We start from the raw sequence: 26,190 nt of genomic DNA on the forward strand, positions 1-26,190 counted from the left end.
GTTATTTCATATTTTATTTCTAATTGCAATAGTTTGCATCTGATTACATAATTCCAAATGATGGGAAAGGAAACCTCCAAATCAGTACCAATTAGCTGTCATGAATCTATGGTAAAAGGACTCATTAAAGACTTCAGAATGAAAGATGACCAGAGCTACCAATATTACTAATTATAAGCTTTCTCTAAAGAAATATAGAGCAAGTTGGTACTTTGCAAAATACCTTTCTTTAAGCAATTTAGAGACTTCCATCTGTTAGTCTTATGCTGAATTAAATGAGGGTGGTAGCAATTATTTTAAATATTGTGTCGACATGAATATACAAATATATATTCTACACACTTCTTTTGTTATAGGAACCAAAGACTGCAAGTAAAAGAAATGGTAAATAGAGAATAAAAAAAAGACGTGCATATTCTATCTTACACAGTCCTGGATATCAAGTGAATAGTGGCGGACACTGCTCTAAGTGGATCACACATACGAACACGCATTATTAATCCTCCCAACATTTCTGTGATTCTGCAGGTACTCTTCTCATCATCTCCATCTTACAGGTGAGGAGCCTGAAGCTCAGACAAGCTGGAGAAGGTGCCCGTGGTCACCTGCAGGTAAAGGGCAGAGTGGGGGTTGTGGCACAGGCTGCCTGACCTCAGAGCCCATGTTCTTCACTCTCTACCACATGCCTCCTAAGCACTAGGCGGCTGTGGGAGGAAGAGAAGACACAGTCCAACACACCCTCCGAATTCATCGGTTCACTCCATACCTGAGAGGCTAGTGTCTTATCACACTTATAGTAAGACTTAATTCAGATTTTGTTCTTTTCTAAAATAGGAAGAAAAAAGCAATGATGGTAGTTGAAGGTAAATAAAAAACACAAAGTGGTATGTAAAAGCTGTATAAATGAAACTTTCCCTTACTAAGCAGGACAGAGATCTAAACATCTCACACCAATACAAATCTTTTTAATCTTTATGACAGGTAACATAAAGAACTTACTTTCATTTCACTGCCAAGCCATAGTTAATACTGGATGTTGTTAAATCTGTACACAATACAAATAAAGTATAAATCCAGCTAGGTATTTTATTTGAAACATGCTTTTACCTATTAGATTACTCACTTGCTCTGAAGTCAATACTGACAGCAGTTTGTATCTATTCAAGATGTTATGCAATGTCCTATAATTTAATATTTACACAAGATAGATGAGAGTAAGTTAAACTACAAGTCACCAGGAGTTCTGTAAGCAACTATACTTATAGCCATGATTCCACAGATGTGGTGAGTAAACCAATGGCCACTCCTTAATAAAATACAAGAATTTTCATCATGCATAGTTTACAGGCTCCTTAAGAGGTGGTCTCTTTGAGAGGCGGGATTTTCAAGAAAGATTCAACAGTCAAACAATTAAATCTTGGCAAGTCTTTTTTTACACAAACACTTGGTTTGGTTATTTAGCCACCTTAGTAATACAACTTATTTATATACTCTAATTGGAAGTGGAATAAACACTGCATGAAAAATGCATGCCTATCGAACTCATTAGTAATAACTATTACATTCTCTTAGCAGTAAGAATCATTATTCTTGGATTTCAAAGACTTTATTTTCTTTCAGGGCATACTTTCTAGCATTGTATTATAGGAATCAAACAGTATAACAACAAAAAAGGTTTTTTTTCTTGAGGACCACTTCCATTCCACCTTTGAAATATAATCAAATCAATGAAACTAATTTCCACACTAAAGACAAGTTAGCAAAATAATTCCTCCAAGTAGTGTTGCATATGAACTACAAGTTTACCCCAACTATTTTAATCATTATAATTTGAGATTTTCTAGGGTACAACAGCACTAGATTGGGCTGTTACTACGTAGACAAGAAAAAAAATGTCACCTGCAAACACGTGAATTGGGGTAAGAATCTTTAGACAAACCGTATTATTAGAGGAGGTTAAGTAGAAAAACTAATGTTTGAGTTGCACCACCCGTACCATGAACTGTAGCACAGATGCAGAGTAAAAACATTCTTGGTAAAACAATGTGGAGGAAAGATTGCATATACCACAAATTTACCAGAACACTTTTATGTACAGAAGCCTAAATATCTTAGGAGGTTTAGATTACCGACGAAGATGATCACTCAGTCAACTCTTCAAGGCTGGTTCCTTATGAGTACTAAAAACCAGTCCATGGTCTCAGACACATTCCACCTAGGTTAAGTGTTCAGGGACTCCATAGAGTAAGAAACATCAACTGCAATTGTCCACTCTTAGTTTCTGGTTTTTGATTTAATATTTTATAGTACCTCAGATTTTTATTCCAGAGTTTGCACACTTAGGAAAGGAAATTATACTAAGCATGGGATCAAAGATGTGCTTACTAAAAAAAAAAAAAAAAAAAAAAAAAAGATGTGCTTATTTTCTGAAGCCATGTGAAGGTTTAATCCTCTGTGTATTACTTTTCAACACTGAAGAGTTCTCTGGAGACCAGTAGAATAAAAGTTTCACAAGCTACATGAAGGATTTCTTTTACAGTTGCATACCACTTCAATGTGGCTAGTTAGGTCTAACTAGCCCTGCCCTTAATTTCATCTTACTAGAGTTGATGATGAAAAACTAACAAAGGGTAAATCTAAATTCCCAATAAAATACAAGCAAAAAACACCTGTACACACAATAAAATACATCCTAAACGCAAAGTAAGGGTATAATATACTCTGCAGCATGATACTGTCTTTATTATATTTCTCCACTGTATGTAGTTCTTCCATTCAGAAATAAGAGACCATCTTTTCATTAAGTTGTTATTCCCTCCTCTTTCCCCAGCTTAGGGATACTTTCCCAAAGGCTTAATTTGTACAAACTGTTATGAAATTAAATTTTCATTTACACATAGTTTAAGTGTTTATAAAGCACTCAAAATTGTAGCTCACACGTATATGACTTCTGAAAATAAAACGACACTTTGAACATAATCCTTTTGTTCTGCAAAAATATTCTACATACATGCATATGTTCAAAACAATCTTTTGTTGTTTGGGAATTTTCTATGCACAGTAAGTTAAAAAAAAAAAAGTTGACAACTATATCAGTATCTCCAATGTTAAGATAACTGGGTGCCACCTAGTGTTTGATTTCTGCAACTACCAACTTTACAAATTCAAAACTGCTATTAAAACTCAGGTTCTAAAAACCGCCTTTTTTGTTGATGTTTATAGTGGCAAAATAAGATCATGAAAAGAATGTATACAATATCAAAATCAGTATAAAAATAGCCACATGCTACTTAAATATGAAAAACAGACCAATCATTTTTCACTTTAAATGCAGATTTCTGCCTCCATTAAACTGTACCAAAATCTCAAGGGAAAATTCATGTAAGTAACTGGAATATACAAAAATTCATTGTACAGTAAACAGGCTAGTCAAAACTAGGGCTTAATTATGATTCATAATGCGTGTACGGGGCTTCCCTGGTGGCGCAGTGGTTGAGAGTCCGCCTACCGATGCAGGGGACACGGGTTCGTGTCCCGGTCCGGGAAGATCCCACATGCCGCGGAGCGGCTAGGCCCGTGAGCCATGGCCGCTGAGCCTGCGCTCCGCAACGGGAGAGGCTCACAGCAGTGAGAGGCCCGCGTACCACAAAAAAAAAAAAAAAAAAAAAAATAAGTACATAATGCGTGTACGGCAAATGGTTTTACTCAAAACATCCATTTACTTACTGGAAGTGGTCAAAGTGGGAAAGGCAGTTAACGCATTTTTTTTCTTTTAGAAGAGCAGATGTGGTCTTTTACCCACAAGCTCCGTCACATCAAAAGAACAAAGTGGGTTTAACATTTAAGAGAATTCAGCATTACTAGTTTTTAAAGAAATACCTTAGAAACAAATCAGTCTGCTTTAACAAACTGCACTCATGCTAATGAAATTTTAATCTTCTTTAATGGGTCACAGCCCAAATCCAAATTGTTGAATAATCCTCAAAGAAAGTGGAATGTGAAAGGTTGAGTTCGACTTAGATCTGGAAGGAAAAAGAACATCAGATCAACCAAAAGAAGAATTTTTATATTCCAACAGTCTACCACATGTAAGGGACACATGCACCCCCTTAGGCTATCTGGGAAACAAATCCAGTTTGAAGAGGAAATTCTGAACACTAGGTTTTTCTCAATTCTGGTCTGCTGTCATTGAATCTTTACAGCAGCCTTCAGAATGCTATACGTTATGCAGAATATTCTCAATAAAGTTTACTATTTTACTATCTCCTTCCTTTTGAGCTACTGATTAGAAATTTATTTTGGGGGTAGGAACAGACACAGGGAGTGTTACTTCCTTGAGAAACGGAAAAGTGAGATACCAAATTCTCCTCCCAGTCAACCTGGTTATAGGAGTGAAGGCTAGAACACACAGAAACCATTTGGAGAAACACCTTAGGGAAGAAGTCGGGTTCTCAGGTGACAGACAAAGCGACCCTTACGAAATGGCCAAGGTAACTCAAATTCCTTTAATAACCACTACCTTTACTATCCCTTACTGCCAGCCTCAGTTCTGAAGAAGCATTGGCACAAACTGAGAAATACTTCTCTTAGAAAAGCTTAACCCTATCTAGATCCTCACCCTATCACCTCTGTGTATGTGGCTTCATATTGAGGTATGTACTCTGACTAGGTTCTTTATTTCCTAAAAAAGGTCTTCTACCCCAGCTAAGCTGTCAAACTGTTGGGATCGCTCCTTAACCTATAACACAGTAGTAGCTCCATGTCAGGTTCTTGTCACAGAGTATCATCGATAAATCTACTGTCCAAGTGTCATTCACAGCTTAGTCACAAGAATCCTCTGGCTCAGGGGTTTCCAAAGGGAGATAACATAAAAAAAAATAGAATGATATGGTTCATAAGAACCTAGGGGCAGGACAGGAATAAAGACGCAGATGTAGAGAACAGACTTGAGGACACGGGGAGGGGGAAGGGTAAGCTGGGACGAAGTGAGAGAGTGGTATGCACATATATACACTACCAAATGTAAAATCGGTAGCTAGTAGGAAGCAGTCACATAGCACAAGGAGATCAAGATCAGCTCGGTGCTTTGTGACCACCTAGAGGGGTGGGATAGGGAGGGTGGGAGGGAGGCGCAGGAGGGAGGAGATATGGGGATGTATGTATATGTATAGCTGATTCACTTTGTTATACAGAAGAAACACACCAATGTAAAGCAATTATATTCCAATAAAGATGTTAAAAAAAATAGAATGATGGATTTATTTCTTATCCCTTTTCATTTTTCTATTTTAGGGTATGCTCTGAAATACAGTATTGTATGTTTAAAAATTCATAAATGCAAATACACACTGGAGATATGTACTCAAATTTTCTTTAATTCATCATGTATTCTAAAATGGTTTGGAGATGCATCAAAATGTAAGATGGACTGAAGGATGAATAAAGGTATAGGCAGATATGTGATAAACCAAGTACAGAGATGTTAATTATAGAATCTCAGTGGTAGGTATCACTTAATTCAGACTTCCCCGAGACCAGCCTTTGTTTTTGTTCGGTTGGGTTTTTTGTTTTTTTGGGGTTTTTTGGCCGCGCCGTGTGGCTTGTGGGATCTTAGTTCCCTGACCAGGGATCGAACCCAGGCCCTTGGCAGTAAAAACACAGAGTCCTAACCACTGGACCGCCAGGTAATTCCCAGCCTTTGTATTTCTGAAAAGCTCCGGTAATTCTGTTGCACAAACAATCCCGGTCAGGAGCAACTACTCTAGGTATACTAAAATTTCACCTTTGAATAAAATCAAACATTACTACTATTATTTTTAGATTTATATACACAGGTGTTCCTGAACTACATTTTTATTTAAAAGGGTTTAAAGAGCCCAACCCAGATTTAAGAGTAACTTATAATACCACCCCAGTTATTAAATAGATTTATATTGCCAGAAACTAAGTTTGAATTTCATTGAAATATTTTAACAGCAGAAGGGCAATGAGGCACTTATTCTTGTGAGCATTACTGCTTTATAGTGAGAAAAAACAACGCATTTTCCTCAAAATTAACACACCAACTCCAAACCAAGAGTTTGCCAATAGTGCATATCCAACAGATAAAATAACTGGCAAAAGGCCTCAATTTTAAGAGGGCGCTTTATTTTTTTGGTGGCTGCGCAGCACAGCTTGTGGGATCTTATTTCCCTGACCAGGAATTGAACCCAGGCCACCACAGTAAAAGCGCCGAGTTCTAACCACTGGACCATCAGGGAATTCCCTTTAACAGGGCTTTTAATATTATGCTGTAATTCCAACACTTCATATGAAACTGGTTCAAACAAGATTATTCTTCTAACATACTAGTGTTTCAATTAAGAGAAGGCACGTTTGTATAACACAGGGAATATAGCCAATCATAGTAACTATAAATAGAGTATAACCTTTAAGAATTGTGAATCACTGTGAACTTCCATGGTGGTCCAGTGGTAAAATTCCATGCTCCAAATGCAGGGGGTCCGGGTTCGACCCCTGGTCGGGGAACTAGATCCCAGATGCATGCCACAACTAAGAAGTCCGCATGTCACAACTAAAAAAAAAAAATCCCACATGCTTCAACTAAAGATCCCGTGGGCCACAACTAAGACCTGGCACAGCCAAAATAAAATAAATAAATAAATATTAAAAAAAAAAATTGTGAATCACCTTACAGTACACTTGTAACTTATACAATATTGTACAACTATATCTCAATAAAAAAAGGCCTGTTTCTTTGATAAAATCTTGTATTTCTCATAACTGTCTGCTAAATTTCTTAATAGCTATCTCTCTAGACACCCTTAACTTAAACAAGTTGAGATTCCAATGCCTAGCATTCATATTGCCAAAGCAAATATTGACCTTTTTAGGAAGAAATACTGAAAAAGATGATAAAATTCTCAAAGCATAAACAGTTTGACTAGCACAAACAAAAGTTGAAAAACTCAAGGTGAAAAATGCTACTTACATCATCAATGTCTTCATCATCATCTCCAATGTCATCAAACTGGATTTCATCATCATCTCCAGGACCAAATGTATCAGTTTCATTGATTTTAGCTAAAGAAACAATAACAAATATACTCATATAATATAACCAAGATGTTAGTAAAATGAATAAATTGCCCACTAAAAGAAGTGGTTGGATATCAAATGTTGCAGTATAAAAGGAGACTCTTACAAGTCAAACTTTTAAGTTTCATTACCAAAAAGACCCGCTTAACTTCTACCTAACAACCCTAGTATATAGAACAGTATTTTACACAACAAAATCTCTAAGTCAAAATGCAAACAAGTTTCTTTTGCTCACAAAGGTATTTTTAGTGAGGCAGGCTCTAATTACACAAATTCTAAAGCTATTACAACTTCCAGCTACACTTCAAAAAACGTCTGAGCACACGCTAACAAGCCACAAATCATCAGATAAACTCATCAATCAGAAAAATTTGGTCAAATCGTGCTTATCCCTAAATAACAGAAATGAACCAGGAAGTGCTAGTCCTATTCCCAGATATATTAGCATTTCCTAGATTGGAAATGCCAAGTAAATAATTTCAGCAGGGTTTTCATGCTCAAGTAAAATTATAGTTTCCTTGATAATATGCAACAGAACCAAAAAATAACTTCCAAGCAAAAAATGTAGGCTTACAAAATAGTATGTAAAGTCACTTCCCCTTTGATGAGGTCATGAGAAACTTATTTTTATTTAAGTTTTATGCGTTAAGAACGCCTAACTTTTGTACTGCAGGGGAGAAACAAAAAACGTTGATTTAACAAAATCCTATGGATACTATGACACTAGGATAAGATGAACTGAAAACTGACTTTTTAATAAAAATCGACAACAGTACCTAATTGCTATCCTTGCTTCACATTTAAAGATGAATAATGACAGTCTCTTTAGAAAGGAACTTTCAAATAAATACTATAATCAATTTATTCCGTTGACTGGCATTACGCAGAAGTTTAGGGCTTATAAAGGATAATTCCTCACCAAAAGTATATTTATTAGGAACAGAATCCCAGTTACTTTTTTCTTAAGGTGTCTAGTATGATGAAGTACAGGCAGGCATACTTGGAATGAATCACATAAACTCAAAACTAAACATGCAAAATCCACAAAATTCTACCAAAATTCCTTCATCTAAATACCACCAGGTAATAACACCATATAACAGGTTAATGTAATATCTCAGACATTACCATGTTCTGGAAGTTCGCCATATGCCTTCAGACTTCTAGCCTCATCTGCATTGTATTTTAAAATTACATCAGCTTTATTATCCTTAAAAAAGAGACAAATAAGATTTACAAATGATTATGCCAAAATATTATCCGTTATTTCATAAATTAGTTTCAAACTGGATAGAAAATTAAATTTTACTGTTGTGTTATAAACTCCTGTCCTTTTTCTAAAAATTTAAAGTTTTCTCCTGCCCTCTGAAAAACATCCTTGGGTTTAACCCAGTACAAAGAAGCTTGCATGCATAAATGAATAATGATCAACAAGCTTAGGGAAGACAGTTATAGATTTCACTTCAATGCAAAACTGTACAGACCCAATCTTTTGGATTATTTATAGTTACCCTTTGATTAGAAGTCTTTTGAAGTACAAAAATTCCCTGGGACCATAATTTACAGGTGATTAAATACTCTAATTCAAAAATTGAGACCGGTATAATGACCCAAGGAAATTATTATACCTTTCCACATATCAGTGGTTCTTAGGGTACAAATCCATCAGAATCTCCTATGGAGCTTTTATACCTCCTAAAGACAGATAAATTAGGAGATGTGAAGCCCATGAGTGTGTATTTGTAAAAGATATGGGTATTTCTGATGCAAGTGTCCCACTGAAAACTAATGCTTCAGAATGCTCACACTTCCCCATCCGAAAGGAATCTGACTCAGTTAAGGAAGAAAAAAAGGGTTGAAGCTGATTGTTTCAACTTCAAAAATTCTCAAAGGCAACGTAAGTGATCACTATGATCCAAGAATCGTGTGATTCACACCAGCACTTCTTAAAACGGTAATGTGTACAGAAGCCCAAGTGGATTCTAGTTAAAACGCACATTCTGATTTAGGAGGCCTGGGGTGAGGTCCAAGAATCTGCGTTTCTAACAAGTTGCCAAAAGCTAGTGATGCTACTGGTCCCTGTACCACCCTTTAAGTGGCAGGGACATAAAAGAAGGATCATGGGAGATTACGAATTGGAAAACTTAATGTGGCTGTCATTTTATAGTATGAATGTTACACGTTTCAGAACCTTGATTTCCTTATCTGTCAAACAGGGAACTAACTAATTGCTCCTACTTCTGGGGTTATCTTTAGGATCAAAAGAAGAAAATGGACATTAAAATGGTACGAGTTTCAAGCAGGCTATCTCAACCTCAGCACAGTTGATATATTGGACCACATAATTCATTGTTGTAGGGACTGTCCTGTGCATTGTAGGATGTTTAGCATCACCCCGGTCTCTATCAACTAGATGACCAGCACTGACCCCTACCCCCAGGTGTGAAAACCTGAAATGTCTCCAGACACTGCCAAATGTACTCTGGAGGAAAATAATCACCCACGGTTGAGAACCACTGATTTAAGGTAAAGATTTTAATTCTTTATTCTAGAACATATATTTAAAAAAATCAAAGTACGATCAAAGTTATAAAAATAGAAACAAGATCACTCAAAATGTAAATACATGGTGATGAGTTCCAATAGGTGGAAACCAAATGGATTTCATAGCCCTAGCATGAGTAGAGTCTCCAGGTTGACATCATGAAGGACAACTACCATTTTCTTCCTAAGTGCTCATCTAAATTTAGAGCACATACTTTTATCATGGTTTGTACTGCAATTACTTGTGTGCCTGTCTTACCCTCTCCACTACCAGGCCATAAGCATTTTGTGAGATGACAGCTTGACTCATTCAGTTGTATCCCCTAGAGTAATGGTTTCCAGATTTTGATTTCAAGACGTATAAGTTAAAAAAAAAAAAAAAAAAAAATGGAGGCAGGCAGTCCAACATAAAATTATTTTTATCTTGCCAACTAAGAACACCAACAAAACCACCACAATATAGTATCCCTCATTCCAAAAAAGGGAACTTTTTAAATATCAAAAAGGGAAAAAGGACTATTTAGCTTCATGAAAAATTCACACTGTCTGTGATTCTTCTATAGTGAAAATGCAGACTCCACAGACTGGCATTTGGGAACCATGATCCCTGGGGTACCTAGCACAATGCCTAAGACAGAACTGGCCCTTAAGAAATGTTTGTTGACACAACAGTGAATAGCATACTGGCCTGGAACTGGTCAAATATGGTTATGACTTATGTTCTAAACATTAATTGCTCATAAAATTCAAGCAAGTAAACAATGAAAATTTTATTTTTACCTGGTAATCCCGTAGACCAACCAATATAATGTCTGAGGTATTTATCCAGACCTATAAAAGTCACAGGAGGTTACATTTAAAATAAAAATAATCAATCAAGAGCAATGTTGAGTCAGTCTTCCCATAAAATACACATACTATTCACCCAACTGTGGGTAAAGTACCTGTATTTAGAATTAGGAAAAAAACTACAGTAAGCAGCTGAGCCACTTTCAAATTTTCTATAATTTTGGAGATTAGAAAAATAACAATCTTATTTAACTACTTGACAGTTTAATAATTCCAGAGGACCAATGATTAGTTCAGAAATTAAGGGATTCTTAATACTGAACCCCTCTAAGTGGTCAGTTATCCATTACAACATATGAGAATAGTAAATTAGGAATGTGGTTTAATCTCCCTCCCTCCCTCCCTCCCACGCACCCAAATACACACAGGAAACAGAACTCCTTTAGTTTGGTAACATGAGCATTAACAAGACAAATTTTTAAAAAATCATAAAGCCAGGGATGGAGCGACTTTTAACCAACCTGATCAATAAATCTGCCTGAACACCTACCCTGATGAGAAATTAATCACTCCTTTCCAAGGCAGCCCATTCATGATCTCAGTTCAGGAAATTTAACATTAATACAACACTTATTTACTGTAATTCATATTCAAATTTTCTTAACACTCCTTACAGCTATTTCCCCCACCCTCAAACCGGAACCCAAACGAGGGCCACCTACTGCATTTAACCATTGCATCTCCTTAATCTCCTTTACATTGAAATAGCCCGCCCTGCTGTTCTTTTTCCATTCATGACATTAACATTATATATACTAGCAGTCAGGCCATTTGTTTTGCAGTGTCCCTCAATCTGGACTTGTTAATTGTTTCCTCATGATTTGATTCAGGTTAATCATTTTGGGGCAGGAATAAAACACAGGTGATATAAATGAGTCTTCAGACAGATACCTGTATAAAATTACCATCAAAGATCTTGCTGTTTTGACTTAGAGGTAAATCACTGTTCTACTGAAATCTTTTGGGAACTTAGAAAAATGAGGTCCTTGGCCCATAAAAACCTTAGAGCCATTTTTTCCCCTTAACCATAATTTTATATTAAAGTAAAACAAGTCTCCACACTTACCTTTTTTCTCAGTTTCCCTCTGATGTGACATAACCTCTTTACACCATCAAAACACATCGCTTCTAATCGTCCATTTCCCAACATTTTGATTACCTGAGCATACTCTGGAGGAGGGAAAAGTAAAGGGTATAGGATATTGCTGAATTTTTGATAAAAGCAACTTAAAAGTCCACATACAACTGATTAGAACATACAGGTGTGTTGGTTAGGAATAAGTATATGCAGTAAAATAAGCACAAGGGAGTGATAAAACACCAAGCTAGTTAACGGCAGAGCCAGAACCAAGACTGTGTAATGCCATTTCTATGACAAGCTGTCCCTGCTATCAGAAATATTTTAATTATCTACTCATTTTGAGTTAAGTGGACTGTCCACTGTCTTCATGACCGTATGCTCTACTTCTGGAGATCAAGGTGGCCTGGCCCAAAATGTACACTAAAATGTATCTCATCAATCTCTCACTTTGGATCCTCGCCCAATTTTCGTCTCCTTTCCCTCAGAGGGTTAGTCTTTAGAGGCTAACTGCAACACAATTTTTGGTACACTGGCAAATAAAAATCAGCTTATATGTTATTAATGTCTGTTAAATTAGAATATCTTAGTGATTATTCTGAAGTTTTTGTAAAGCTGGAAAGATGCCCCCAGACAAAATGCCAAACTTTTAATCAACAATCTTTCCAAAAGGGTACCCAGGAAGCCACCCTACTTCACTGCCACTTGAAAAACTGAGATGATGAGCAGTGGCTTGCACACGGGCCGTCTCTTCTGTCATTAAATGACAGAAGACCGGAGAGGGGGGGGGTCACTTCAGAACCTTTAGTTTACTCAAGTTGTATGCAAGACTGATTCCCAAAGAGGACATCCACCAATTTGTAAATACGCTGAAACAAAACTTTCAAAGGCTCGACTGTGGTATTGACAAGTGGAAGTGAGTTACTCAGACTACAGTGAACCTAGCACCCACCTAGGGCCTCAACACGGTTGGTCGATTTAAAGGCAGGCTCTCTTCCAAAGTGGGGGGAAAACGTGAAAAAGAAAAAGTAATGGCAGTCAAAATAAAGTCAACTGCTAAAGGAAGGCAAGAATCAAGGGTAAGAAATAAAAGGGTCTTTTAGCCAAATAACATGTTTCATCTTTAGTGGCTTATATATTCATGGCATGAACAAATCTACCAAGTTCTATAAAAAGATAATTAGAAAAAGTTCTTTGTTAAAAACTGCTGAAAATTACTGGGATAACTAGAAAAATTTAAATATGGACTATATATTAGATAAATAATATATTCACGAGTGTGATAATCCTACTGCAGTTACGTGAGAGAATATACTTGTTCTTAGGAGAAACATGATAAAGTAAGTAGTAAGGGAAAAGTATCATGATGTCTTCAACTAACTTCCAAATGGTTCAGGAAAAACACACACACGCACACAAAGATGAAGGGGTTAAAGGAATTCATGATACTTAGAGTGCAACTTTTCTGAAAGTTTGAAATTACTCAAAATAAAAACATGGGAAATGGGGATATATGTATACGTATAGCTGATTCACTTTGTTATATGGCAGAAACTAACACACCATTGTAAAGCAATTATACTCCAATAAAGATGTTAACCACCCCCCACCCCGAAAAAACCCCCAAAAACATAACTCTCAAAAACCAAAACCAAACAAAACACGGGAAACTACTGTTATGTATCTGGCACTTAACAAAAATCTTAATCAGTTTGAAAAGGTCAATTGTTCAGTTTCATTTTATTATGTTATGAAATTACATGTAATTTACATGCCTCAGATGCATTCCTCAAATACCCATGGTCTACTGAACATACTATGTAGCACCATTCGCTATCAAAAAAAGTCTACTAAGTCATGGAATTGTCAACCATAGCTTTTGAGGCTTAATTCCCTCTGAACTGCTCAATTCATTCTTAGTTGTAACATGAGTGTTCACATAAAACAGTGAAACATACACATTTACAGAAATGCCATCAATCCTCAGCGCATGCTGAGTATACCAAGAAATAGCTACCAGAAGAAAGGCTCTGGAGAAGTGTGGGGGATGAGAAACGGAGAAGAGCAAAAGGGGACATGTGGTTTTTTGCTCAGGATTATGAACAGTATCTCTTTTATGTTGAGAAATTGAAAACCTTACTTAAGAAAGAAAACTATTACTGAAAGAAATCTAACTTATGAAAATGCTTACCTTGCCCATCTTCTTTGAACACCAGCTCTCTCTTTTCAGATTCATTCTCATTCTTACCTCTGCGTCTATTTTTACCTCCTTTACCTAATGGTTTTAAAGAAAAAGACATTAATTATCTGCAAAACAGAAAAAGAAACCAAACTAGGGCTTACAGAATGTTCTTTAAAAGCCACTTAAATTATAAGAAGTACAATCTACTATGTGTAATATAAATAAGCTACACGAATATATTATACAGCACAGGGAATATCGTATTTTACAATAACTTTAAACAGAGTCTAATCTACAAAAATACTGAATCACTATGATGTACACCTGAAACTAATATAATGTTGTAAACCATACTTCAAACAAACAACAAAAACCTGAAAAAAATGAAAAATTAAAAAATTCACCTAATTTGGTCATGTATCTCCAATCATATTAAACATATACATGTCATCACTTCCCTACCCTTCCTGGAAATCCCTTTTGGGACACTGCTGACATAAAATACAAACAAACCAAAAGGAGATATCATAAACATCACGACTACTTGGTTGAATACACTGCTCAGTGAACTCCTCCTACAGTGGCCCACAAGGACCAAGGAGGGATATATAACGGCTCATGATAAATTTTATAAAATGGGGTCTCTCTTGTACCTGCTCCCCCAAATGAAAGGTCTGTGTGCAAAAAGAAGATAATTGGGCCGGGGCGGGGGGTGGGTAAAGTTTTATCAACTGGAAAGGGACACTGATTTTGTGGCAGTAGAGGGAGAGCAACAAGTCTGGCAACCCTGAGAGTTTACATTTTGTCCTATAGCTGTAGGATACATCAAGCAAGTTAAAAAGCAAGGTACTTAGAAACAAAAGACAATGGAGACACGATGACCCAAAACCTATGGGATGCAGCAAAATAAGTTCTAAGAGGGAAGTTTATAGCAATACAATCCTACCTTAAGAAACAGGAAACATCTCAAATAAACAACCTAACCTTGCACCTAAAGCAATTAGAGAAAGAGGAAGGAAAAAATCCCAAAATTAGCAGAAGGAAAGAAATCATAAAGATCAGATCAGAAATAAATGAAAAAGAAATGAAGGAAACGATAGCAAATATCAATAAAACTAAAAGCTGATTCTTGGAGAAGATAAACAAAATTGACAAACCATTAGCCAGACTCATCAAGAAAAAAGGGAGAAGACTCAAATCAATAGAATTAGAAATGAAAAAGGAGAAGTAACAACTGACACTGCAGAAATATAAAAGATCATGAGAGATTACTACAAGCAACTCTATGCCAATAAAATGGACAACCTGGAAGAAATGGACAAATTCTTAGGAATGCACAACCTGCCAAGACTAAATCAGGAAGAAATAGAAAATATGAACAGACCAATCACAAGCACTGAAATTGAAACTGTGATTAAAAATCTTCCAACAAACAAAAACCCAGGACCAGATGGCTTCACAGGTGAATTCTATCAAACATTTAGAGAAGAGATAACACCTATCCTTCTCAAACTCTTCCAAAATACAGCAGAGGGAGGAACGCTCCCAAACTCATTCTACGAGGTCACCATCACCCTGATACCAAAACCAGACAAAGATGTCACAAAGAAAGAAAACTACAGGCCAATATCACTGATGAACATAGATGCAAAAATCCTCAACAAAACACTAGCAAACAGAATCCAACAGCACATTAAAAGGATCATACACCATGATCCAGTGGGGTTTATCCCAGGAATGCAAGGATTCTTCAATATACACCAATCAATCAATGTGATACACCATATTAACAAATTGAAGGAGAAAAACCATATGATCATCTCAATAGATGCAGAGAAAGCTTTCGACAAAATTCAACACCCATTTATGATAAAAACCCTGCAGAAAGTAGGCACAGAGGGAACTTTCCTCAACATAATAAAGGCCATATATGACAAACCCACAGCCAACATCGTCCTCAATGGTGAAAAACTGAAAGCATTTCCACGAAGATCAGGAACAAGAACAAGGTTGCCCAGTCTCACCACTCTTATTCAACATAGTTTTGGAAGTTTTAGCCACAGCAATCAGAGAAGAAAAGGAAATAAAAGGAATCCAAATCGTTAAAGAAGAAGTAAAGCTGTCACTCTTTGCAGATGACATGATACTATACATAGAGAATCATAAAGATGCCACCAGAAAACTACTAGAGCTAATCAATGAATTTGGTAAAGTAGCAGGATACAAAATTAATGCACAGAAATCTCTGGCATTCCTATACACTAAGGATGAAAAATCTGAAAGTGAAATCAAGAAAACACTCCCATTTACCATTGCAACAAAAAGAATAAAATGTCTAGGAATAAACCTACCTAAGGAGACAAAAGACCTGTATGCAGAAAATTATAAGACACTGATGAAAGAAATTAAAGATGATACAAATAGATGGAGAGATATACCATGTTCTTGGATTGGAAGAATCAACATTGTGAAAATGACGCTACTACCCAAAGCATTCTACAGATTCAATGCAATCCCTATCCAACTACCACTGGCATTTTTCACAGAACTAGAACAAAGAATTTCACAATTTGTATGGGAACACAAAAGACCCCGAATAGCCAAAGCAATCTGGAGAAAGAAAAACGGAGCTGGAGGAATCAGGCTCCCTGACTTCAGACTATATTACAAAGCTACAGTAATCAAGACAGTATGGTACTGGCAGAAAAACAGAAATATAGATCAATGGAACAGGATAGAAAGCCCAGATATAAACCCATGCATGTACGGTCACCTTATCTTTGATAAAGGAGGCAAGAATATACAGTGGAGAAAAGACAGCCTCTTCAATAAGTGGTGCTGGGAAAACTGGACGGGTACATGTAAAAGTATGAAATTAGATCACTCTCTAACACCATACACAAAAAGAAACTCAAAATGGATTAAAGATCTAAATGTAAGGCCAGACACTATCAAACTCTTAGAGGAAAACATAGGCAGAACACTCTATGACATAAATCACAGCAAGATCCTTTTTGACCCACCTTCTAGAGAAATGGAAATAAAAACAAAAATAAACACATGGGACCTAATGAAACTTCAAAGCTTTTGCACAGCAAAGGAAACCATAAACAAGACCAAAAGACAACCCTCAGAGTGGGATAAAATATTTGCAACTGAAGCAACTGACAAAGGATTAATCTCCAAAATTTACAAGCAGCTCATGCAGCTCAATAACAAAAAAACAAACAACCCAATCCAAAAATGGGCAGAAGACCTAAACAGACATTTCTGCAAAGAAGATATACAGATTGCCAACAAACACATGAAAGGCTGCTCAACATCATTAATCATTAGAGAAATGCAAATCAAAACTACAATGAGATATCATCTCACACCTGTCAGAATGGCCATCATGAAAAAAATCTATAAATAATAAATGCTGGAGAGGGTGTGAAGAAAAGGGAACACTCTTGCACTGCTGGTGGGAATGTGAATTGGTACAGCCACTATGGAGAAGAGTATGGAGTTTCCTTAAAAAACTAGAAATAGAACTACCATACAACCCAGCAATCCCACTACTGGGCATATACCCTGAGAAAACCATAATTCAAAGAGTCACGTACCAAAATGTTCATTGCAGCTCTATTTACAATAGCCAGGAGATGGAAGCAACCTAAGTGTTCATCATCGGATGAACAGATAAAGATGTGGCACATATATACAATGGAATATCACTCAGCCATAAAAAGGAATGAAACTGAGTTATTTGTAGTGAGGTGGATGGACCTAGAGACTGTCATACAGAGTGAAGTAAGTCAGAAAGAGAAAAACAAATACCGTATGCTAACACATATACATGGAGTCTAAGAAAAAAAAAAAGGTCACGAGGAACCTAGGGGTAAGACGGGAAAAACGACACATACCTACTAGAGAATGGACTTGAGGATATGGGGAGGGGGACGGGTAATCTGTGACAAAGTGAGAGAGTGGCATGGACATATACACACTACCAAATGTAAAATAGATAGTGGGAAGCAGCCGCATAGCACAGGGAGATCAGCTAGGTGGTTTGTGACCACCTAGAGGGGTGGGATAGGGAGGGTGGCAGGGAGGGAGACGCAGGAGGGAAGAGATATGGGAACATATGTATATGTATAACTGATTCACTTTGTTATAAAGCAGAAACTAGCACACCATTGTAAAGCAATTATACTCCAATAAAGATGTTAAAAAAAAAAAAAAAGCAAGGTAGTAACTGCCTGATCTTGGAAGTAACCAAGATGTCCTTCAGTAGGTGAAAGCATAAACTGTGGTACTTGCATAGAATGGAATACTATTCAGCAATAAAAGGAAATGAGCTATCAACCCCCCCCCCAAAGACATGGAGAAACCTTAAATGTATATTACTAAGGGAAGGAAGCCAATCTGTAAAGGCTGAATAGTATGATTCCAACCATATAACATTTTTGAAAAGGCAAAACTATAGAGAGAGTAAAAAGATCAGTAGTTGCCAGATGGGGAGCGGGGAAGGAAGGGCAGGTGAATAGGTGAACAACAGGATTTTTAACGCAGTATGGTACTGTAATGGTGGATACATGTCACTATATATTTGTCAAAAATCCATAAAACGTACAACACAAAGAATGAACCTTAATGTAAACTATGGACTATCTATAGTGGCTCATGTAAGATATTAATAATAGAGGAAACTGGGAGGGTGGGAGTTGGAACTCTGCAATTTCTGCTCATTTTTTTATCAACATAAAACTGCTCTAAAAGACAGTCTGGTAAAAAACAGTAAAAATCAAGGTACACTAGGGATGCAATCAGCAAAATCTAGCTGGGGGTTGGGGGATGACGGGGACGATGACAACATGGGGACGAATCCACAAGACAATCTGTTTTCTTCAACAGATACATTATGAAGAAAAAAACCCCCACAGATGGATGAAGAACCTACCAGTTAGAAAAGACTTAAAAGATATCAACCAATGACAATGTATAGCCCATATGTGGACCCTGATTTGGTGTGGACGGTGCAAGTTTAGCTGTGAATTAATGATGTCCGAGGCCAGGAGTTGAGTACATGGAGGCTCATTATACTAGTCTACTTTTGTATATGTTCAAAATTCTTCATAATGTAAGTTTAACAACAAATAGAGCAAGCTGAAGAAGAGTATAAAGCTACCATTGTGTAAAAAAGGGATATTCATACTTGCTTACATATAAAATATCTCTGGAAGGGCACGTACAAGAAAGTTAATGACTGCCTGTGAGAAGAACTCATCGGCAAGAGGACACACTTAGGAAAGACATTTCATTCTACACTTTTTGAAACCTGAATCGTGAACTTTACTATTCAAAAATCTTAAATAGGGCTTCCCTGGTGGCGCAGTGGTTGAGAGTCCGCCTGCCGATGCAGGGGACACGGGTTCGTGCCCCGGTCTGGGAGGATCCCACATGCTGCGGAGCGGCTGGGCCTATGAGCCATGGCCGCTGAGCCTGCGCGTCCGGAGCCTGTGCTCCACAACGGGAGAAGCCACAACAGTTAGAGGCCCACGTACCGCAAAAAAAAAAAAAAAAAAAAATCTTAAATAGTTCAACAAAAAATAGAGGTGTGACATGATCCTCTGGGTGGGAAAACTGGTAAGAAGGTCACTGTCCTTATTACACATAGAATGAAGCACACCTAGCCTGACCGTGAAGAGGAAGACACAAATAAGAGGAATATTTCTGAGATGGAAACAACATGGGAATTGTGACCATATGTGAAGGGAGGAATAAAGGATACATGGAGCTTTCACAAAACTTCTCAGGATCTCAATTCCAGCCTCTATAAAATGAGGGAGTTAGAACAGAAGATTCAAGTGCCTCTATATTCTTTCTACCATGTAGGGTTCTAGAATTCTTCTATCTACCGGTAGCCTTAAAAATCTGTACCCTCCCTCCCATTTTCCATACTTTAAATAATGACACTGCTGATCATTTCTCAACTCTTTTTCTGACTTTTAAAGGGCCACTTGCACTATTCTTGACCTTTCATCACCCCTACCCCTTCACTATGCCTATCCCTTTTGAGCTTCATTAAGTCCAAATTCTCAGCTTCTGCTCACCTACTTTCTAAGGAAAAATTTCTCTCACCTACCACTTCTATGCTAAGAATTTTACATCTCATCCTACTATTTCAACTAAGCTTTGGCCTCATTTCTAATGTGAGGCTCAGCACATTTCCAGTGAATGGGCTACTGTCATTCAAAGTTTACTCAAAACTCAAATTACTTTCTTTTACAAAGTTGGTCCTTAATAAACATCCTTATTTCTGTTAGTGGTTAACATAACTACCTTAAAGAATATAAGTCTTTCAACCTATAAGCATGACAGCAATCTACCTCTCATTACTCCTCTTCAATTTCCCTATGCTTCAATCCAAGCAGACTTCTCGCTGTCCCAGTAACTCGCCCTTAACAAGCTTATGCCTATGAGATAGGCATTATTTTGTCTTTATCTCACAAGAGAGAATGAAGTGAGAGCTGGTATTTGCATCAGGCAGTATCACCCCAGTGATTATACTCTTAACCAGTATGCAGTAATGCCACCCATTGACTTGTCACTATCACTCTATGAGATAATAAGTCATTTATGCCCAGTTTACCAGTGAGTTTACTGAAGCTCAGAGAAGCAACACTATTAGTGAGTGGGGGTGACCAGATCCAACCTAATCCTTTTTTGTTCCTGGCCCCCACATTAGGGTATCTCTCCACAGCGTTCTGTTCCCATTCTAGAACCTAAACCACATTGGCAGCCATTCCAAAAGACAGAAGAAAGGTGTTAAGTGGTAGCGACACTAAGGGACTCACGGGACGAGCCTGGAAGCAGCAAAAACAGTTCACAGCCCAAACAGAATAAAGAACGTGTACCTGGCCACTGCAAAGACAGACTCTTAACTTCTTGAGTCATGTGCACTTACTCTGTCCCAGGGGCAGTCTCACAATGCTCTGTGCTATGTTCGGCAGGCCTCTACAATGTCTGACCCACCCAGAGTCCTCAGAGCTCATTTCCTAGAAAGAGAAAAGTATCCTCTGCTTCAAGCCACCAACCATGTCAAATCTTCAAAGCAGAGTGGGCATCAGTGCAAGTATCACACCTACTTTGTTTACTGAGTCACATATTTAGTTGGAAAATTCTTTGAATCAATCACTCAAGAGTAGCCCATACATTCCTAAAGGACTGGTGATTTTAAAACTAAAAGTAGTAACTTCTTTAAAGTGTGGGAGCACCTTACCCCAACTGCTCTTCATAAGTGGGCCCAAGGCTACCTTTTTTCCCTGAGGTAATAAACTGACAGAGTCTAGAGGATTCTAGAGGAAATAAGCTGGTAAGAATCAATCCAAATCAAGTCATTCAACACACAGTTAGTGGCAACACAGTTAGTGGCAACATACAGTTAGTGGCAACACAGTTAGTGGCAACACAGTTAGTGGCAACACACAGTGACAATACGTGTGTAAACATCACAAAGATTATGTTCACAGGCTCTGGCTTTTCCAATGAATAAAAACAGAAAAATAATCATGAATTTATTTCACATTAGTAAACTGCATCTCATAAAACTCGGGAGTCTTGAAAAGTACTGTTCCTCTAAGATAACAAGTAAAGATAACAGATGGGTTTTACAACTATAGGAATGCTTAAACACCAAATTCAGAATGGTGGCTACCTCCTGGAAGAGATGAAGAGAGGGAGCGGAAGGGGATTGGGGAGGGGAACACAGAGGGCTTTAACTGAATATGTGTTGTAATTCTCAAGTTCAGAGTAATGGGTTGATTCCCCAGGCATTCACTGCATTATTTATAATTTTTGTATGCCTCATGTGTTATTTATAAAAGAATGATTCATTGCTTGTCAATTTACCAGAATTAACCATACCCTGATCATCCCCTTCCCTATTTTATTGCCATGTAATGAAATGAACTTTAAAGGAGGTTTGTGAACTAGATGTGTTTTAATGTAGTTCAGTCCCTTTGGAACCAAGGGAGAGCCTATTATTCACCTAAGGGTGGAGTCAACAGAAGGGAGGTGACTTAATCCAACAATTATTTACTGAGCATCTACTAAGTGTCAAGTGCTAGCAACCCAATGTGGCGTCTCATTGCAGTGGCTTCTCTTGTTGTGGAGCATGGGCTCTAGGCGCGCAGGTTTCAGCAGTTGTGGCATGTGGACCCAGTAGTTGTGGCTCGCAGGCTGAGCTGCTCCATGGCATGTGGGATCTTCCCGGACCAGGGCTCGAACCCATGTCCCCTGCATTGGCAGGCGGATTCTTAACCACTACACCACCAAGGAAGTCCGAATCGCTCGCTCACTTTAAAGTGGCTAACTTTATGTGATGTGACTTTCACCTCAATAAATTAAAAAATATAGTATACGACATTAGGTATATTATATACTTACACTCTAGACACCCTTGAGACAATAGGGGAAATTTGAAAATGGACTGGATGTTGGATGATGTTAAGAAATTACTGTTAGAAATTTAGCATTGATAATGCAACTGTAAATATGTCCCTCTGCCATTTGGGCCACTGACACCACAAAAGCCCGCCCTGAGCTGTGGGCCTCCGGGAACCCCACCCGGACAGAAGTTGAGCACCAGTGCTGGTCCTGCAGCTTTCCTCTCGGAGCTTCCCCACCCCCGCCCTTCTCCTTGGCCCGCTGCTGCCAGTTAGGCCCTGCTGCTGGGACGCTGCAGAGGGCAGGCTGGAGCAGAAAGGGGATTTGCTTCTCGGTTTTACTGGCATAAACTCAGCAGCAGTCTTCTGGCTGTAACTGCTTTCAGTGGTTGCAGATGATTCCCTTTTGCTTTGCCCCAGAACCAACCTCACAGGGTCCTCAAAGACCCTGCTATCGACAGCGCCCCCTCTTTAGAGGTCTGGGCCCCTCCTCCAAGTTTTGTCAGGTTTGTTTGTTTTTCTTTAATTGGAGTATAGTTGATTTACAATACTGTGTTAGTTTCAGGTGTACAGCAAAGTGATTCAGTTATACATATATATGTATATATCTAAATTCTTTTTTTCTGATTCTTTTCCATTATGGTTTATTACCATAAATTCAAAATACTGAATATAGTTCCCTGTGCTCTACAGTAAATCCCTGTTGTTTTTGTCAGTCTTAATAATAACAACCTCTCTCCTTTTTTCCCTCCAGTTCTAGGAGCCATAGCTGTTTCTAGCAATTGCTACCTTAGGGTGGTTCCCTTTTTGCCTTTTCAGCTCTCCAATACATGGGTTAACCAACCTTTATATTATAATGATTTTTTTTTTGATGTGGACCATTTTTAAAGTCTTTATTGAATTTGTTACAATACTGCTTGTTTTATGTTTTGGTGTTTTGGCCGTGAGGCATGTGGGATCTCAGCTCCCCAACCAGGGATCGAACCCGCACGCCCCGCATTGGAAGGCGAAGTCTTAACCACTGGACCACCAGGGAAGTCCCCTATTCTTTATATTAAATTTTGTCTGTGAAAATAACTTTTATTGCTATCTTTTGACAGGACATGACTGATGCATCAACTGCAGACAGTTATTCATTATATTTGCTTTATAGCTTATTGTAGGTCTGAAATCTTTCATTCTAATATTTTCATTTTACCATTTTAATTAGCAACCAAAAAATATAAGGTAGCTAGGAATAAACCGGACAAAAGATGCACATGAAATGTAAGGAGATATTAAACAACACCTAAATAAAGGAAAGATATACTACATTCAGGCATGGGAAGACAAATATCCCTAAAGATGCCAATCTTCTCCAAACTAGATACTACTTCTCCAATAGTAGTATCTAGTTTGTGTCTTCTCCAATAGATACAACCTTCTCCAATAGATACTACTATTGCCCTTCAGAACTTACAGTCTAGTGAGGAAATCGGAAATCTCATCGCCAGAAATAAAGGTGAAAAATAAGATATCTATTGAATGGATCCAGTTACCATCTCAGATGATGTAGGTTACAAGAAAACCATGACTTTGAAAACCCTATTTTGTCACCCCGTCTTTACCAGAATAATTAGCAGTATAATACTTGCTACAAAAAGGAACGGCAAGTAAGAGGGCAGTGCGGTGGAGTGCCCTGAGAGAGCTGCACCAAATCTCGCACAGAACTGCAACCAAATACATCAAGGAATAAAAAGAGTAGTGACAGCTACAAAGAGGAAATGAGGTCGAATTCCTGGAGCCAGCTGTGAAGTAAAAAAGAGAACAGAGTAGGCCTGGGTCAGGGCAGGGGTCTCAAAGATGACTAATCAAAGGAAACTTGTGGGTTGTGAAATACATGCCTCTCCTGTAGGAAAATACCTTTTCCCTGTTTCGACTTCCACAATTTCCTCTGAGAAATTGTAAGAATACTGAAGACAGAAACACCATTAAGTCTTAAAAAAAGAATTTCTTTAGGACTGTTCTGCTTTTACCTAGATTAGGCCTTCCATTTTGCAAATTCCAAATAAAATTATCCTCAAATCTGACAGTCTGTGAATGTTTGGCCTAAGAATGGTAGGAACTGAAAGGTCTTTACTCCCACCACAATATATACCGATCTGGAGCAAAAGTAGAAAACTTGGCTAAATATGGAACAGGTGTTCTGGGAAAAAGAAAGCCCCGTAAAAGGATGGGTAAGAGTAAGTCTCTAGAGAGGAACCTTAATGCATCAAGGTTTCGTCCACTATTTACAAAAGAGAGAGGGAGTAGTCTCAACAATACCCAACAACTGCCCATAAAGAATTCCATGCAGGAGTACCTGATGGCCACTTAAAACAGGCACCACCCTTTGAAAGTTAAGAACTGCCGGGAAGACCAAAGACGCCCATTTGCGAAGCCCAGGCGGCCACGGGGGAGGTCTCCCCACAGGTCCCTATAGTGCCGGGGTCAGTCTGGCGCGAATCTGGAGCAGAAGCACACGTCCTCCCGCAGGAGGCCCTACAAAAATGGCGTCGGCTCCACCCCAATGTGACCAAACTGGAAGACAGGAGTAACTTCCCAGCTCCTCTCCCGAGCCCAGGATCGCGTCCGGATCGCCCAGCTGCGTGCAGGCAGGGCGGAGAGGCAGGTTACTGCCGCCTAGGAGATCCGGAGGCCGCGTGCACAGCCGGGGAGACCGGGCCGAGCGGAGTCGTGGTCCCGGGGTCCAGGCGGCATTACCTTTATTCTTAGGCATGGCGGTGACGACGGCCTCGCTGCGTCTCCGACTCCTATCTGGGTGGCGGCGGCGACTCCTCCGAGGGGCGACGCGTGGGACAGCGTGACACGAAGCAGGCGGGGGAGAGCGGATCGCGCGCGCGCGAGAATCTAACAACCGAGCTCTTCCGAGATCCGCTTGCACCCACGCTGGGCCGCGACAAATGGCGTCGCGGCTGCTTGCGTCGCTTTTCCCCGCCTCCCAGCGCCCTCAGGGCCCGCCCCCACTCCCGGCCCTACGGCGTAGGCGGGGCCGACTGACGCCTATTCTCAGAGCGGAGGGTGACGCGGTCCCGGAGCGTTTACCGCAGTTTGCCAAACCCCTTGGGGGACTGGGCCGTGAGCAGGCAGAAGGCGGAATCCGGGAGGGAGTGGGCGGGGCCCACCACAATAAAGGCGGGTTCTGGTAGCGCCCGCTGCTGGCTGCTTTGTGGCAGACTGGCGTCTCAAGGTTTGAGCTGCGGGCTCATTAACTCTAATCTCAACAGCTCAGTCTTAACTTGACCCAAAGCGTAATATTTGCATGACACTTGTTATTACTTTATAAATATCTGTGTTTCCTACCTCACTGTAAACCTTATTTGGCAGAGATCACATCTCTTGCTTACTATTACCAGCATTTAGCAGAATGTCTGGCACATAGTAAGTGCTCAACACACAGGAAGGGAGGGGAGAAGACAAACTGAGTGTTAGGGGCTGCATTGTATCCTCCCAAAATTCGTATGTTGAATTCACAACCCCCAATACCTCAGGATGTGACTTTGGAGATAGGGTCTTTAAAGAGGTAATTAAATTGAAATGAGATCATTAAGGTGGGCCCTGATCCAATATGACTGGTGTCTTTATAAGTAAGCAGAGATTAGCACACAGCACAGAGGGGAGCATCGCATGAGTAAGAAGGCGGCCATCCTAGAAGCCCAGGAGAGACCTTAAAAGAGACTAACACTGCGGACACCTTGATCTCAGATTCGTAGCCTTCAGAACTGTGAGAAAATAAATTTTTGTTGTTTAAGCCACCCAGTCTGTGGTACTTTGTTTATGGTAACTTCAGCAAGCTAATACAGCTGACTATGCAGGATGAATAGCTTTATTTTTAAGTAAGCTTATTTTAAATAAATCACCTTTCTGAAAACATTAGCATTTCAACATTTTCTAAGGAGGTGGACATACCTAAGTGACAGAGAAATAAAGTACAATTGTCAAACAAAGTGGTTCTCTACCAGGGACATTTG

General features: G+C 38.8%; 1 protein-coding gene across 1 annotated transcript; it reads right to left on the reverse strand.

The window, feature by feature from the left end:
- EIF1AX (eukaryotic translation initiation factor 1A X-linked) lies at positions 1-25,122 on the reverse strand. Its single transcript, XM_082681885.1, has 7 exons — positions 24,923-25,122; positions 13,761-13,844; positions 11,558-11,661; positions 10,423-10,473; positions 8,227-8,308; positions 6,992-7,083; positions 1-4,022 (listed from the first exon to the last, which is right to left on the reverse strand). Exons 1-7 carry the CDS (start codon positions 24,936-24,938, stop codon positions 4,017-4,019), a joined length of 435 nt encoding a protein of 144 aa, XP_082538011.1. The 5' UTR covers positions 24,939-25,122; the 3' UTR covers positions 1-4,016.
- Positions 25,123-26,190: the final 1,068 nt, after the last annotated feature.

Source organism: Grampus griseus, assembly GCF_964374135.1.
Source record: "Grampus griseus genome assembly, chromosome: X".
In the NCBI taxonomy this organism is placed as follows: Eukaryota; Metazoa; Chordata; class Mammalia; order Artiodactyla; family Delphinidae; genus Grampus; species Grampus griseus.